Source organism: Zosterops lateralis, assembly GCF_965231275.1.
Source record: "Zosterops lateralis genome assembly, chromosome: 6".
Taxonomy (NCBI): domain Eukaryota; kingdom Metazoa; phylum Chordata; class Aves; order Passeriformes; family Zosteropidae; genus Zosterops; species Zosterops lateralis.
Window position 1 is genome coordinate 53,759,218 of NC_139761.1, and position 16,986 is coordinate 53,776,203.

At 53.2% G+C, this 16,986-nt stretch overlaps 1 protein-coding gene across 3 annotated transcripts; it reads right to left on the reverse strand.

The window, feature by feature from the left end:
• Positions 1-341: 341 nt before the first annotated feature.
• On the reverse strand, positions 342-16,318 carry ZFP91 (ZFP91 zinc finger protein, atypical E3 ubiquitin ligase; the record flags this gene model as incomplete). Of its 3 annotated transcripts, none has more annotated exons than XM_083863408.1 (11): positions 342-3,945; positions 4,257-4,356; positions 4,859-4,973; positions 5,244-5,322; positions 5,858-5,908; positions 7,428-7,550; positions 7,895-7,987; positions 8,429-8,465; positions 8,675-8,890; positions 13,817-13,842; positions 14,500-14,840. In XM_083863408.1, 11 exons carry the CDS (start codon positions 14,838-14,840, stop codon positions 3,435-3,437), a joined length of 1,692 nt encoding a protein of 563 aa, XP_083719534.1. In that variant the 3' UTR covers positions 342-3,434. The 3 variants fall into 3 exon arrangements, with proteins under 3 accessions (XP_083719534.1, XP_083719535.1, XP_083719536.1); XM_083863409.1 differs by having other exon boundaries at positions 343-3,945; positions 7,895-7,984; XM_083863410.1 differs by lacking the exon at positions 14,500-14,840 and adding an exon at positions 16,117-16,318 and having other exon boundaries at positions 345-3,945.
• Between the last annotated feature and the right edge of the window lie 668 nt (positions 16,319-16,986).

Below are 16,986 nucleotides of genomic sequence, written 5' to 3' on the forward strand. Positions count from 1 at the left end.
TCAACACCTCAGCCCGGGCAGCCGGCTGGAGCCTGAGCAGGGCTGAGCAAAGCTTCAGGGCAGCCCCCAGGCTGGAGATCCCGCAGCAGCCCCGAGCCAAACTGCAACCCAAATCCCGGCAGAAAGATCTGTGCCAGATGCTTCCAGCCCCACTTTCCCAGAGGGGTCCTGTCCTAAAGAGGGGCTGCAGATAGGGAAAGACATCTCAGCCACCCCAGGACAACACTGGCCACCCCACAGGTGAGCTGCACGCACCGAGACAAAAACAGCCCTTCGGGTTGGGTTGGTTTTTCCTCAGTATGTTTATTTTGGTTATGCATTACCCAGATCAAGAGTGAAAAAAAATCCCAGGAGTTGAAAAGCAGCTTCCCATGAATACCACAGTGTGCCTGGCTGGGGGTTCCAGGGCTGGGGGGTCCCCATGTGCCCAGCAGCTTCCTTGTCATCCCGTGGCTATTGCAGAAGCTGCTGAGCTTGGGGAGCCTCCAGCCACAGCAGCCCCCAGTCCCAGCCCGGTGGCTCAGGGCCCCCAAAGTGGTGCCTGTGCCAAAGGGCCTCATGCCCCCTCCGATCCATCCCCGGGAGGAAATAAAAAAATAAATACAGGGGAAAAAAATACAAAAAAGTTTATTGCAAACTACTACAATAATTTATTGAAGCAAACTGCATGCGAGTGAAGGAGAGACATCGAGGGGAGGAGGAGCTGCAGGAGGGCTGTGTCAGTTTTAGGACTTCAGAGGGGCATGGGAAGGGAGCTACACATCTCTCCTGCATCAGGGACGAGCAGGCTGTGGTTAGAGGACAGACAGGCACCTGGCCACGGCCAGAAAAAGAAAAGGGAGAGCTACAAGAGGTGTCATGGAAGGACAAGGCAGGGAGTGGCAGGGATCAGAGGTGTCCAGGCCGGGAAGCAAAGGAAGTGTTTGATTTTGCATCCCAGAAGTGCAGCCAGGGGCAAACCTTGCTCCACTGGGGCAGACATGGGACATGAAAGCCTTTCCCAGCCCGGTGCCAAGTGCTGGGTCACCAGAGGTGAGCATGCCCTTGGCCCAAAGGCATTTTAGTGCCACCCCTCAACCAACAAACCCCTGAGCTCTCCTTTAGTGTTCTGTGCAAGGCTCTGCCCACCCTGCACCTCCCACAGGCACAAGGGTCTGCAGAGACACAGCTCCAGCAGCACCATGTCAGGAGGACACAGCCAACCTGCCCCGAGGGCCACCAAGTGTCCTCAGAGAGAAGCCCCACACTGCAGGGGGTGAAACCATCAGAGCTGGGCTGAACTGCTGGCCTCAGTGTGCTGCCCCTCTCTAGCCTGCAAGGGGAGGGGACCAGCTGCCGCCCAGAAAGTTTCCTGCTGGAAACCACAGTAAAGCAACCCAAGCAAGACACTGGATCATCTCAACTGAAGGAATTGGTTTAGTTTAACACCATTCCACCATGGACCTGCCACCTGGTGTGCTGGGCCCTCACGTGAGCCAGGCTGCTGCCACAGCCTGAGGACGTGGGATGCCCACACCCAGGGCACGGGACACCCAACACCAGGAAGTGCTTCGACTTGCTCTGACAAAGGTATCAGTGTAAGGGGGTAGGGAGGGGAAAAACCAGGACAAACAACCTGAGAAAAGCCAGTGTGTTTGGGCCACAGCTGGATTTCCAGGCATCACAGGGGACAGAGTGGGTGTTCAGAGTCAGTTTCCTGTTAATCCAATTAAACTCCACATTTTATTGTGGTTTTCCAGACCCCAGGTACCCAATTTCAACAAGCTGCTGTGTGCTACAGACCATTTCAGCTGATCCTGTGCTCAGACAAGATACTTCAGTTCTGCTCCCAACCCCAGAAACCCAACCAAAAAACAAGCAAACAAACAAAAAACCAAGTTATTCTTCACCTCTTCCAAAACTGCTACGAATTCAAGGCCACTGAATCTCCACACAAAATTTCAGAGAAGAGCAAAAAAAAATCCAAGTCTCCATAGCAGACACTTCTTATCCTATGTAAACTTTTCCAAGGGCTCAAAGCTGCCCTAACTACACCAGCAGGCAACACCTGACCTGCCACATTACAGGGAAAGCTGGGGTGTCTGTGCAGAAAAGAGAAGCTTTCAGAACACCGCTACACAATCCCCTCCCCCCAAAATGAGGGCAGGGAGAAAAGCTGACAGCCCCTTAGTCCCACATCAATCTATTGCCTTGGATAAACAAGCCTGAGAAAACCATATCTAGTCCCTGCTAACTTGTCTAGACCTGGAAAGGAGAGGCAGAGTTGGATGAGGAGCACCACATCCCCCAGCAGCAAGTAGCTCACGGCTGTCCCGAGTCACAAGAACAAGTTCCTGGCTAACAACGTCCTTCCCCAAAAGGCTGGAGGCAAAACAGGCATTTAATGCAAGGAGCTCACCCGGAGCTGGGAGGGAGGGAGAGACAGCCCATCACTCACCTCATCCTCCTGCTAACACGCTGCTGCAGAGACTCTCACTGCACACAGGCTCTTCTCCAGGGGCTCTCCCTCTACTCTGGAAAAGCTGCGAGACACATCTGACTCCAGAGCACTGCCTTCACCTCGGCTCTCCCAGCTGCTGGCACGTCGGCACTGGAGCTCCCTGCACCGGAGCCTACTGGGAAACAGCCTGAACCCCTTCCACCCCCGCCCCCTAAGAACAGAACTAAAAAATACCGACCCTTTTTTAAACAATAAATAAGGAATCTTGTTACCACAACACAAAAACGAAGCATGTTCAAAGTGCAAATTACTGTCGTCAAACTGGGATGCTCCTCCTTGCCTCTCCCACGCAGGGCTCCTGTAGCCCCCGGGCCTCTCCAAGCAAACATGATCTATGAGCCAGGGCGTTCCCTCCCTCCACTTCCTGCCAGGGCTGGAGCAGGGGAGCACGGTGGGAGCGGGACGTGCACTGCTGCTTCACAGCTCACCCTGCCGAGGGGCTAAGGTGCCAAACTCCCAGCCCCGGCAAGGAAGGAGGAGACTGCAAGGACCAGAGTGCAGTGGTGCATAGAAGTCGGGACGAGGGGCAGAGAGAATCCTAAGAACTTCTCCAGAGCATGTCCAACGCTTTTTAGTTTGCCAGTGGGGCCACTCCAAGGAGCCAGAAAGGCAACTGCTTTGGGGTAGAGCAAAGGGCTTCAGCAGTGCCCCCTCCCTTGGAGAAATCCGCCACTCAATCCAGCTAGCTCTGGCCAATGGCAGCACGTGCCCCTTTCCACAAAGGGGCCGTGGGAGAGAGAGAAGTGGTTGGGAGAAAGAGGATGTGCTGTGATCCGCGCTGGAGGGGAGCAGACCCTTCAGTTATTTACTAGTATTGTAAGTTTTGTTTAACTTTCCTCTCTTTCAGTAAGTGCCTCCTCCTGTTTTGTTTTTTTTCCTTTTCCTTTTAAATACAGAGTCCCAACTGTCCCAGCACCCAGGTGCTCCCCTGCCACTAGGGTCCAGTGGAGTCTGAATCTTCAATGAGCACCTCTGTGCTGGCTCCCAGCATCTCTGTGTTCATGACCAGCCCCTCTGGGTTCGCGCTGCTGCCGCTGCCCACGAAGAGCTTGCCGTCAGCCACCAGGCTCACGCGCTCTGCCCCGCCACAGTAGGGCTTTGGCATCCCCTCTGGGCTCAGCAGCAGGCAATCTGCTGGGGGAGCACTGCCCAGGGGGTCGGGGAGCAGCGGGAGACCCTGGCCATCTGTGGGCGGCACGATGGCCTCGGGATTAGTGCCCAGGATATCGGTGCTGGTGATCAGGGCACCCGCGTTGGCAGCCAATGCTTCAGCAATGAGCACTTCGGGGTGACTCTTGGCTTTGTGGGCAACAACGCTGTCCTTCTTCTCAAATTTCTTGCCACAGATATTGCAGGAGAACTGGTAGAAGGAGTCTGCATCATGCTTCTTCATGTGCCAGTTGAGGGAAGCCTTCTGCCGACAGGTGAATCCGCAGATCTCGCACCTGGGAGGGGACAACGAGGAGGTCACAACGAAGGTCACATCCACACATGCTCATAGGGACAGTAGCAGCAAGGTGGCAGCCCAGAAAAACAGCAGGGGCTCTCTAATGTCACTGCAGCTCTAGCTCTGAGGGCTTACATACCCCCAGTCTGCACCAAGACACTGCCCCAAGGAGAAGGTGACACAAGTGCGTGTTCAAAGAGAGCTGGGACACCAGGAACAAGCTGCAGCCCCGGCTTCAGAGCTGCTCTGAAATGGGTGTTTCAGGGGTCCCTCAGAGCAGAAGGGCGAGGCACAGGCAGAGGTACTCACTGCAAAGGCTTCTCGCCCGTGTGGATCATCCGGTGCACTGCCAAGTTGTGGGAGCTCTTGAAGGCCCGGGCGCAGTACTCGCAGATGTAATCCCTTTGATCTGAAAGACAACAGCAGTTGCAGCATTGCTCTCCCACAGACCTGTTCCCTTTCCCAAATCCCAGGCGGTGCAGGTAAAGCTACTCAAGAGGGAGCAGAACTACAAGTTCTGTGAGGAAGAGGTGTCCCACAACACACCACAGCCACTGATCTGGAGAGGCGAGGCATGATTAAGACTCTCCTAAGAGCTAATTATCCACTCTGACCAATACTGAAAGACTGGCAAATTGGGATAAATCACACTTTACCTGTAGAGGTTTATTCCTCTACAGAGCCACTCAGTGATGCTTGCCAGAAGGAGAATTAAAACCTCTATATTCTATTTCTTCCATTTATTTAAAAGATGGTAATCCAGAAGACAGTAATACCCTGCTGCTGCTGCTGCAAATCTATGCCACCTGACTTGGCTTCACTCTCCCCAGAAGTCCCAGAGGCCTTTTCATTTTCCCCATCTGTTCACTGACCCGAAGTGGAGTTTGCATGCATTTCCCACTCCCCTGTACCTGTATGATGTTTGGCATGCCGCAGTAGCTGCTTCTGGAGCCGGAAGAGCCGACCGCAGGAGGGATGAGGACACACGTATTTTTTCTTCAGTAAGTGCTGATATTTTATGTGATGCTGGAAAGAAAGAGTGGAAGTTTGCAGACTGTTCATGGCTGAGTGAACAGCTGAGGTTCACCCAAGTTTAGATCTCCACTAGAAAATAAAACACACGTGGACATCCAGCAACCTGACAGACACTCACACACATGGCTGGCCACAATGAAGTCTTCCAAAATGCCAGCATCAGGAAGGGGTGTGCGTGCCAGTGGAGGCTTAGCTGCCTGTTCCAAGCACCCCTTCCCTGCCCTCCCACATGCCACAGAGGAAGTGAACACCTCCACCAACCTGCAGGTATCGCGGGTGAGCCAGGACCGTGCCGCAGCCTTCCATCTCACAGCGGACGTACTGGATCGGAGGCTTCTTCCTGGGAAATCAGCAAGGAGAGGGGCAGAGTGCTTGGCTGCTTCTATGATCAGGTGATTCTATAGATAAAGATTCTATATATATTCTATTTAGAATAACAATTCTCTGTGTCTGCGAAGGGCTGATGTGTCTCATGCCACAAATAACAAGCGCAAGCATAGCAAAACACTATTGCTCCAAAACCCCTGCCTGGGCTGTGACAGAGCTGCTGTCCAAGAGCCACTTCTCCTGCCACTACTTGAGGGCTCTTCCTAGAGCTGGGAAAACCTCAGGAGACCCAAAATCCCCAGAATCTTATTGCTGGGCAGAACCACGGGAAGGATCAACTGAGAAGTGGGGCAAGGGCTGGTTCACGTGGAAGAAATCAAAGCCACACCTATAGGGGAGGGAAGAGCAGGCAGACAAGGCATGCTGCTATTTTTGTTTTTTATTTCCTTTAAGGCAGAGAGATGGCTTTGGGATAATCCTTGTCTGCATGTAGGACACAAGGGAAGCAAGTCTGCAGAACAGAATTGTGTTCTGAGAGGATCACTTACCTTCTCTTGGGCAGCCTTGGGCTTTTGTCATCCTTTCTCCTCCTTCCCCTCCTGTAACAGGGATACAAAAACAGAACTGAGAGAAGCTTCTTTACATTAGCAGTGGGCAGAGATTTTAAGTGTGTGATGTATTGCCTCATTAACAGCATGGTCTAGAAACAAAACTGAGTGCAAGCTGGAGACAGATTCAGAGGACAGAGAATTCCAGAGAAATAAATGCTTCACATGGTTTACTCTATCAATACCTCCCATTTCATAATGCATTTTTCATAAACATGTCATTTCACCAACACAGTCTAGAAATGACAGTGCAACCTATTTCCTCTGCTCTGTTGGGGAACATTCCACACTATGGGAACACATCCACCTGCCTGATCAGGAAGAATGGGATTAATGACCAGCAGCTATTTTACAGGCCTCTGAATTAGCCACAGCGGCTTCTGTACCTGTCAAGACAAAAAATCTAGGCTCTGTCTGAGCAGACCTGTGCTCACATGCAAACTGCAGCCTCCCAAGCCACAGCTCTGCACAGCTCTGCCTGATCCCTTTGCTGCAGAGACACTTGGAGCAGATTGATGGAAGTGTTTTCTAGACTCTGCTGAGACATCTGTATTGATGGCAAGCCAGGAACACACTGAACACGCACTCAGCATTCAAGCCAAGCCTTCAGAAGTGCCACAGGTTTTATTACGCACAAAAAGCAGTGTACTGATTCAAACAACAAAACCTCAAGCCTCAGAAAGCAGTCTCCAACAGACAAAAATGTTCTCAAAATATCAGCCTCCTCACTCCTCTCCACTGTGAATCAGCAGCAGCTCAGGAACAGCAAGAGAAATTACACTACCAGTGTGCAGCAGGTCAGCAGAGGGAGCCCGGGCTGTTCCAACCACTCAGAGAGGAGCTGAGGTACAAAACCAGCTCCTTTTTCTTTTTTTCCCTTCACATTATCCCGAAGAATGGCTTTGACACAGTCACATAAACCAATCTCCCTGTTGCCAGGAGTAATGCTTCAGCCATGAGTTCCACTGACAGCACACTTGAAGGTGTCGGGCCACTGGTGACTGACTGGGTGGCAAAAGTTTGTTGTTTTAGTTCTCAAAAACAAGGGAAAAACAGCTGATTTTCCTGAGCTCTGGTAAAATCCCAACTGTACAAAAAGGACAGTTACTACACACACAAGGTTCTCCAGTGACAAGATATCCCAGTGTGCCCCCAGCACACAGCAGGAATGCTGCCCCATCCCACTGGCTTTCAGAATCCACTTGAGGCATCACAACGAACCCATTGTAAGGACACCCTGAAGTATTTCCCACTGTGTGGTCACACCCAGGGAGACTGACTAACCACAGGATGATGAAAATCCCCTCTACTTAAGCTAAACTCTGATTCTTTTGTGGCTGAACACAGGCAAGATGTGAGGGCACAGGATAAACAGTGCTGCCCCATCATCTCTCAGGCCCAGAGGAGGAGGGGGATGGGGGAACCAACAACAATTAAACACTGTTGTACACCAGCAAGAATGCAAAACACACAGCACACACTGGCATGTGTAACTGCAGAGTTTACTCACTTCCTTGGTGGTTCTTCATCCTCCTGAAACTCATTCTCTTCTTTCACTTCCACTTTAATATCTTTCTGCCTTTCTTTTTCCTCCTTCCCCTTGCTAGCTTTTCTCCTTTGCTTTGGTGCTTCCCTACAAAGACACAAATACAACACATTACTCCAATACTCTTCCCACTGCCTGCTTTTTACAAAGATTTAAATAAAAACTGGGCCCAAGTTCAGGTCTATTCTTCAAGCTCCACTTTCAAGCAGAAGTAAGAACCAGACTTAGGGAACCACCCAGCAGGCAGCAAGGCTCTAAAGGCTTCAGTCCCTGAGAGAATAACAGTTCTGGCCAACGCAGGCAATGTTTAGAACCATTCCACCAGATCAACTAGCACAGGTGCTTTGGGGCATATTAAGCTAATTCAGGTAACATGCCCATTTTTTTTTTTTTTTGGTCTAAACCCCCAGTAAGTACATAATCCAATATACTTCTCTAGGTGGGGCTTGTAGGTCTCATCTCTGGGATCATCTTTGAAGGGAACTTCTTCCTCACTGATGAGCATCTCCTCATCATCATCGCTGCTAGGAGAAAAGAAGAGAGGACTTTGGCAGCAACAGCTTGGCCACCACTGCAAGAATATCTGTGCACCATCCCCCAGCATGGGAAGGACACTATTACACGGCACTTCCTCATCCAGCATGACTGGGACAAAGTAACAGCTTGCACTAACCAAGGAGCACAGTGACAACCAAAACAGGCCAGGCAGTGCTGTGTCCTCTCCTGAATCCACCCACCCACGGCAACAAAGCTACCAGGTGTAACGCCCAGATTAAATCTTACTATCCATTTCTCCACAGTATCTCCTGACATCTGTGCACACTGGAGCTGCAAAGACGAGGGGCCAAAGGAGACAGAACTACTGTCGGTCCCACGGAACATTTTGCACAAGCATTTATTTTCCAGCAACTCAAGCCCACCTTGAGACACTGAATAGGAAGAAACACCACAAAATAACGTCCTACCTGACTCCATCTGGAGACTGATGCTCTTCTGTGACCACTGAAAGGAAAAGTCACCATTAGGTTTCAAAGTGTGTTCGCTGCATTGAGCTCATCTGTCTCACGGTACCTCCGTCGACATTCAGAGCGGGGAGTGCTGGTGGCAGAAGGCACCCGTGACAAGCAGCACCACGCCAGCACCAGCCACACGCCCGGAGTGACACCCACAGCCGGCTCCCTGACTGTCCCCAGGCCTTCCGTGCCACGTACCGTACTCCAGCTGGTCGGCGTTGGGCTCTGACTTGCAGATGAGCTGCAGGGAGCCAGCCTTAGAGCGGGAGGCGCGGGAGTTCTCCGAGTCGCGCTGGCGAGCGGCGGCCGCCGTCCGGCTGCTACGCCAGCTCCGGCTGGGCCGGGCCGTGCCCACGGGAGAGCCATGGCTGAGCGCGCTGGACACCTCCTCCTCTTCCTTCTCTTCTTTGGGAGCTGAAACAGCCGTTGCAGTTTCTTTCATCATAGTACAGAATGCCTAAATCCCGCTATTAAGTCGCACCTTAAATCACAGCAGCCCCTGCCTGCTGTGGGAACCTGCTCAGCCCTCTCTGCTGAGCCAGGACGTTCCCCAGGCCCTCACCTCAGCAAACCTTCCCTTAAAACTCTCCTCACTTTCCCTCTAAGGAAAGACACTAACATTTAAAAACAGCTTATATTTCCCTTGGATAAAGGCTTCTAAGACAATGATTTGCTGGCTCTAAGCACACTCATTAAGCTCAGCAAGTGCTTTATGAAAGGCCAGCTTCAAAGTTGGGCCATGTGAAAAGTCATGTTTAGAGAATCCCCCAAACATATACTTCACTGGAATTGTACACCTGGCAATACCCCTGAGGGATCTGAGCCAGATGTTTCTGGTGCTGTGCTAGAGCAAAAAGCATCACAAACGCTGTTAGCCCGAGGTCTCCACACTTATTTACAGCTTGTACAGGTGGTTTCCTTTTGGCTCATGGATGATCTCCAAACATGCTTTGGCAAGATAACAGAACTGACTGAAATGTCTTGTGAGCAAGTTAATCCCTTAAAAACTATAATTCCCAAGTACGGTTCATTTGATCTCACTTTTTGGTGCTTGCTGTGACACTGGGCCTTCATGAACTCGATGTCTTTTGAAATGTTACAGATGATCACAGAATGGTTTGGGTTGGAAGGGGCCTTAAATCTCACCTCATCTCATTCCAAACCCCTGCCATGGGCAGCAACACCTTCCATTAGTTCAGATTGCTCCAAGCCCCGTCCAGCCTGGCCTAGGATACTTCCAGGGATGAGGAATCCACAACCTCTCTTGCTTCCTCCCAGCCTGCAATCTCCAGTTTTGCATCAAGTCTTCTGAACTGAATGATCCTTTTTCCTCTAGCATGTAGCTTGCTTTGCATTAATCACTGTCTGATCCTTGATTACCAGGGTCAGAATAAGCAACATTTGGCTGGAAAAGCCTGACTGGAATCCTGGATGTGAGGCATCACACTGTGTTGTAAACCATCAAGCTGTTGTCTTGCCTGTATAAACTTCACCATCAGAGCATGAACTGCACCTTTCTGGCTTTCTTTAGCAGATCTCAAGGTGACTGCTGCATGTTCTCAGTCCTCATGGTGAACATCTCAGATTTTTGAATGCCAAATCAAACCCAAAACCACTTAAAACCATCCTCTAGAAATTCCCCCCTCAACCACTACCATGTTGCCAGGGATAGCACACCCCGCTGCTCTGGAAGAGCTGTATTCCCTTGGCAGATTTGGCATTCAGCTGATTACTTATCTTAAAAATCAGCCTCAGACAGCTGAAGCAGACCTGCCTCAGAACATACCTGGACAGAGCACACTCCTCACCCAGCAGCTCTGCTTCCTTCCTCTAAAGTGAAGGTGTTTGATAAGCCTTTTCCCAGGATTTCTCCTTCCTACTTCCTCTGCCTCAGCACAGCTGTCTAACAGATTCAGGGCATTTTTGCATGCTGAGAATACCCTGGTACCTCCCAAACCCCATCCTTAGGAGATGTATCGAGTATTTACTTTGCCACAGAAATCACACTGATACAGACCTGAAAAATCTCCTAGTTCTAGACCCTCCCAACATGGTCCCTGGTCCCTATCCAAGGATCAGGGCTGCACCAGGAAACTTCTGTCTGTCAAGTGTTCAGCTGCAGGAACAGCTGGAATCAGCAATCACCAAGGCCTTGCCCAAAATATGGGAAGTCCAAGATTTGGAATAAATTTTTGTCCCTTTTTTCCTCACAAAAAAATAGCTTAAAATTTTGACTGAAAGCCAGTCCCTGGGAGAAGGGACAAGAAAAGGAAACCTGGAAGAGCACTCACAGTGAAGTTGTGGCTTTGTTTAGGCAACCAAAAGACGAGACTCAGCTCAGCTTTTAACAGAGCTGAACTTTGGTTTATAAGGCATTTGAAAGCTTCTAACTGACCCTGCAGACAATTTCAGGAAACACACATGTGTAATTAAGTGAAAGGAAAATAAACTATTAATTGCTAAGTTAAAAAGCTTCATAAAAATAAATGCAGCACGCCATATGCACACCGTTGAAATTTAAGGCAGTAACCACACAACAGATAAGGCACGAAACACCTGGTTTATAATGGCATGGACAAAAATGAAACTCAGGAAAAATATCCAAGTGCAAAGCTCCATCCAAAGGGCTCTTCCCTGCCACAGCACTGTGGAACTGTACAGATGGGACACAGGAAAATTCTTAGAGGGTTTGGGCCGTCTAAGCTATTTAAATTCAGTGCATTTTATAAGGTTTGATTTTAAGTAATGACATTTCTCTCTCCAAACACTGATAAAGCCTTAAGGGAAAGCAGTCACTCCCAAAAGGAGCATGAAGCATTAAGAATAAAACTCTTAGGTATTATGTGAGTCCTCTCTGTACAAACCCATTTGGTACTACCTGAGCCTCAAAGTTTTCCATCTCTTTTTAAATCTGCCAAACCTGAGTGTTTCCTTAGCAAAACCCCTGGATTTGAGAACGGGCTTCCAGGGAGGTGACTCTCCTGACTAAAATGAAAATTATTCCCAGAAGGATGCAGAGTGCTGTAGGAAGCCAGACATAAATTCTACTACACGGCAACTGTAGCTACACAAATTCATTTGTAAGCTGAGATTAAATGTTCTACTTATGCATCCAATATTCCTGCAGGCACAGGTTGGGAAATCCTGCGACTGCATGACTAAGCAGGCGACAGGGAATAGCCAGGGAACGCAGGCTGGCACTGCAGCTGCCCCCCTGCACGCCACCGTGGTGACAGTCACACCCAGGGCTGTGACACAACACACACACCTTTGGCCCTCATCTCCCTCTAAACTCCCCATCAGGCCTGCACAGCCAGAACTCTCAAGAGGATGTTGGAGAAGCCTGATCCCATGGCTCTGCACCATGGCTATCCCAGGGAATATTCCAAACTGGATTTAGCAGTTGACAGTAAAATACTGCAATGCAAAGAAAAAAATAAAATCAATTCCATGTCAGGGAACACTAGCACAGAATTCCAAGCCTTCACCAGAACCACTCAGCACCTTATCCCAGCTCCATCCAGGGTGAAAGGACAAATGGGATTGTGCCTTCCAGGCTCACGGGGGACTCCTGGCTACCAAAAACCCTCTTGTGCAAGGAAAGCTGCTGCTTGTTTACACTGGTCTGACTCCTTCAAAAACTTCTGCTACAGCCCAAGAGGAGAAGGAAGAGGGAGAAGCCTCTCTCCTGCTCCTACACAAGCTGTCAAAGGAAGACACTCCTCAGCCTGTCTCCAGGTCCTCTCCAACCAGCACAAGGTGCACGAGGGCTCCATCCAGCGTGCAGCCAAGACACAGGAGTGCAGCTTCCTCACTTCTGTAGACTAAAAACCAAACCAGAAACAAACAACCTCCACCCCCCACAGCACAGATTTCCTCTGGCCCGGAAGAAGTCAGCACTTCCCAGTGCCAATTTCCACACAACTATTCCTACCATCGTTTGGGCTGCAAATCTAATCAGGAAAAAAAAAGAGCCCCAGAAGTTTAACAAATACTTTTTCCACCCTCACCTTCCAGCACAGCTGAAACTCTCAGAGTCCAAGTTAAAGGCTAAAATGGTTTGAGTGCAGAGAGCCCCCAAACCTGGGAATTTCATTCTGACAACTTTTACTTCCTGGGGTAAAAATGGGAATATTCTGCCCATTTTCTACCACTACCAATAAATACTTCTCCTTAAACCAAAAAACCAAGCATGACCATTAAAGCCTTAACTTCATACACATATAAAGCTAAACTTTTTTAGACATTTCACCAACTGTGCTTTGACATAAAAGGCTGCAACTCCGACATTACACTACACACCCTTTACACAGTGAGGGGTAAATACACACAAGCAAGATCTGGGCTCAACACAGAGCAGTTAATTCTGCTTCAGTCTGTAAAAACACACCTTCCCAACTGGAACTGTGATGGATTTCCACACCCAAGTGGAATAAAGACTTGTAGGAGGAAAGCTAGAGTTACCAAAACAGGAGAGTAACTGCAGCCTCGGAGACACAACTGCTGGCAAACAAACCCAGACAGCTCCAGCAGAAAGGGGAATTCATCTGCACAGGTGTGTGACCTCCTTTCCTCAGTGCTTCATTCTGCCACAATTCTCTGGTGCCAGATCAAAAACAACACTACACAAAGCCCTTTACTTGGACCTGTTTCAGAAGTCATCACCAGGCAAGGAGCAAAGCCCTCTAACTTTTTTTCTTTTCTTTTTGCGGTTGTTTTTGATTTTTTAACAAAAAATTGTTCAATAGGTGCACGAAGTTCAGAGTGCACTGGAAAACAAAAGTTCTGCTCCAAGTTGCAGATGCCCACAGCTGGGGTTTTTGTGTGGAGACCCTACTCACGCCCCCAGTTCTGAATAATTTTCTCTTTCACCCCTGAAGACATCAGCCTAAAAAATCTGTAATCCACTAAAGCTAAAAAAGAACAAGTGTGAATATCTGAATACTCTGATTTCCACACAACTTTCCCAGGTCTCTCAAGGATCTACTCCTATATTTCTGAGCACAGAACAGAAGTGAACCTGGGATTTGCCAACTACTTGGATCTGCTGTGCAACAAGAGCAGTCAAACCACGGAGCAGGCCAGCCTCACGCTCCAACAGCCATGGAAAGCCCGAGTGCTTTTTGCAACAGTAAGATTTTGCAGGTTAGGCACATGCCAACAGTGGCAGCTTATCACAGTTCCACAGTCTTGAGAGAGATTTAGAAAGAAACTGCACATCACCCAGCGCTAAAACATTCTCTAAAAGGAAGATCCAAAAGGAGGATTGGGCTAACCCCTGGGACAGCCCAGGCTTTCTAAATGGAACACAACACCAGGAGTGAGTAATTCAGCTCTTACCTTTACCAGCGACTTTATCTGCACACCTGAAAAAAAAAAACAAACACAAAAGCAAGTGTAAGAGCCAGCCTCTGTGGGATGGGGGCAGCAACAAGGAACTGAATGACGTGGAGATGAGCCTCTGTTCCTCAAAGTCCCGGTGCCTCTCTATCGGATCATTGTTTTCAACCCCTCATGCCAAGGTGGACTGTTTCAGCCACAGGAAGCTGAGGGGAACTACAGGAATATCCAGCAGCAAAGGCCCAGCCATGCCCAGGATAGTTATGACCGATCCAGGTCGATTTTGTGCTTAGAACAGGGCAGAGCAGCTGCACTTCCAAAGGCCCCGGTGTTCTGTTCAGGATCGAAGGATTTCCCCCGGGAATGCAGACCCCACCGCCTCCCTCACCCAGTCTTTGGGCAGACGGCGCTATCGCCGCGGGGCACCGGGACAGCGGCCGCTGCCCGAGGGCGCTGCGCAGCCGGCAATTCCCGGGACACTGCCCTTCCTGGGAAGGGACCGGCGGGCCGGCCCAGCCCGGCCGGAACAAAGGGGCGGCGGCGCGGGCACCCCGCGGGAGAAGGCGGCCCGAGAGGCCGGGCCCGTCGGCGCGGGTCGGGCAGAGGCGGCCCGCAGCCCCCCGCAGCCCCCCGGCCGCGCTCCCCGGAAGGCGCGGGCGGGGCCCGGCGCTGCAGGGACTCACCCGGCCCGGGGGGCCTTCCTGACCGCGGGCGGCGTCTCGGCGGCGGGCTGCTCGGCGGCGGGCCGCGCCCCGGGGCTGCTCCGCCGGCGTCGGGGATACTCGGCCTTACGGCGGCGGGACGCGGCGGCGGCGGCGGCGGCTCCCCCTGCGGCCGAAGCGGCGCGGCCGCGCTCCCTGCCGCCCCTCAGCACCCGGCTGCCGCCGGACTCCTCCCCCTGCTCGGCGGCGGGCGGCGGACGGCGGCGGCCCGAAGCCGGCGGCCTGTCTGCGGCGGACGGCGGTCCCGGGGCGGGCGGCGGCTCGGCGGCGGCGGACCCCGGCTGCTCGGTGCCCGCCGGCATCGGGGCGGCGGCGGCGGCGGGGCCGGGACGGCCGCGCTCCACCCTCGGCCGGGCACGCCCGCCCCCGCCGCCCGGGGCCAATCAGCGCCCGCCGCCCGCCTTCACGCGCGGCCCCTGCGCCCCGCCCCCTGCCCGCGACCACCAATCCGAGGCGAGACGCGGGGAATAGCCCCGCCTCCTAGGCCCGAGTCCCCCCGCCCGCCGCGCTCACGCCTTTCCCCGCCGCTCGCGCGCCGCCCGGCCAATGGGCGGCCCGGCCGCGGCGGGGCCGGCCCCCCCACCGCCAAGCGACCAATCGGCGCGCTGCCGCCGCGCGCGCCCCGGACTCGCGCCGCCTTTCGCGCAGGCGCCGCCGCGGCCGCTGCGCTCGCGCTCCCGCTCCCCCCCCGGCCGGCCCCGCTCGGCGCCCACTCGAGCGCGGCCCCCGCCGCCGCCGCCCCGCAGGCCCCGCCGCCCGGACCGCCCGTCCGCCGCGCGGCCGCCGCCCGGCCCCCGGCACCGCCGGGCTCCCTACCGCCGCCGCTGCCTGCGCCCCTCCGCCTGCCCCCGGGCCCCTTTGCCCCTCGGGCGAGGCCTGGCAGCGGAAGCCGTTCGCCGCCCCGGCCCACGCGGCCGCTCCGTGCCCCGGGGCCGCGGCGCCGCCAGTGGTACCGGCGGGGCCTGGCGGTCGGGCCGCTTTTGGCTACCGCTTCTCCTTTAAGAAAAAAAAAAACGCCCCGTCGGGCGGCGGGTGAAAGTCGGTGACAAAATGGTGGCCGGCGTAAGGGGGGCGGGGCACACGGCCTTGGCCCCGCCCGCTTCCGTCCCGCGGCCGCGCATGCGCGGTGCCTGCCGGGAGTTGTAGTTCCACCGGAGCTGAGGCCGCGCCGGTTCCCCGTTCCCGGCCCTGTCCCCGCCCCGAGCGGCCCCTGGGCAGGAGCCCCGGGAGCGGCCGTGCGGGGGGAGCCGCCCCCGTAGCCTTCAAGAGCCGAGTTCTTCCCCAAAACAACGTCAGCCGCGCCTGATTCTCCCACGGGAAGTGCGCTTAACACATTAAGCCCACACAAACTCCCAAAACTTGGCCCCCACTGGCGCTGAAGGCGCCACCCGGAAGCGGGTTGTGTCACGGTCACCGCTCTGTTCCTTTCCATCGGTGCCCGGGCTCCTGGGCCTGGGCTGACCCTGCCGCAGTGTTCCCTTGCCCTGGCTGCAGCAGGGTGTGACACCCGGCCAGGACTGAGGGCTTGGCCTGGGGTGTGCTTGCTCTGGAGAGGAGGGCTTGGCTGATCTTACCCACCGCTTTAGGACGGGAGAACAAAGGGTGACTCTTCCCCAGAACAAGGTGCTCCTCATTCTCCCTCGGGAGACAGCAAAAATCGCAGGGGTTCAAAGAGCCCACAGCGTTCAGCTGGAAAATCCTGTTTGCTGAGCTGGTTCCCACCAGTGAGAGGGCTCCAAGTGCCTGCCTGGTGCTTCCTTCTGCTTCTGCATTCCAGGTCCTTCCTGCTTCTTCATTTCAGAGCTCTGGTATGTTCCTAGAAAACAAAAGTGTCTCCAACAGTTGCTGAGAGTGTGCTAATAAACCCCCTCAGTGTGGAGAACCACCTTCCCCTGACCCAGACACTGGGAAGGAGGACAATGTCCTTGCATGACAGTTAAAGAAAACCTCGAGATCCTTGCACAGGGACTCCTCCTGTCCCTGCATTTTGTCAGCCCCATGGCAACCTGTCCCTGTCATTGCCATGGCCGATTTCCCCTCTGCAGGCAGGGCTGGGGGCACTCAATTCTTGTTAGAACAGGGGAGCAGTGATCAGGGCACAGCTCAGCATTTGCCCTCTGGGTTCTGTAAGGACAAGTTTTTAAGAAGTTCCAGCTCCAGATGCTCGTGTTTGCTCGGGCTCACACATCACTGAATCACTGAGAGAGCTAAAAATAGCCCGGAACCTTCCGCAGGCAGGAAGGCTCTGCTGTGGGCAGAAAGGGAAGCGCCTGACACAGCGATGCCATCGCCCAGCAGCCCTGAGGAGTGACACCAGCAGTGCCTCCTCTCAGCTTTGGGAGGCTCTCAGCATTCCAGGACAGCCGGACACAGCAGGTTGATGTCCAGGGGGCCTTTTCCTGAGGTGGGGCTGGGCTGGATGTCAGGAATGAAGTGACCCCTGATGGA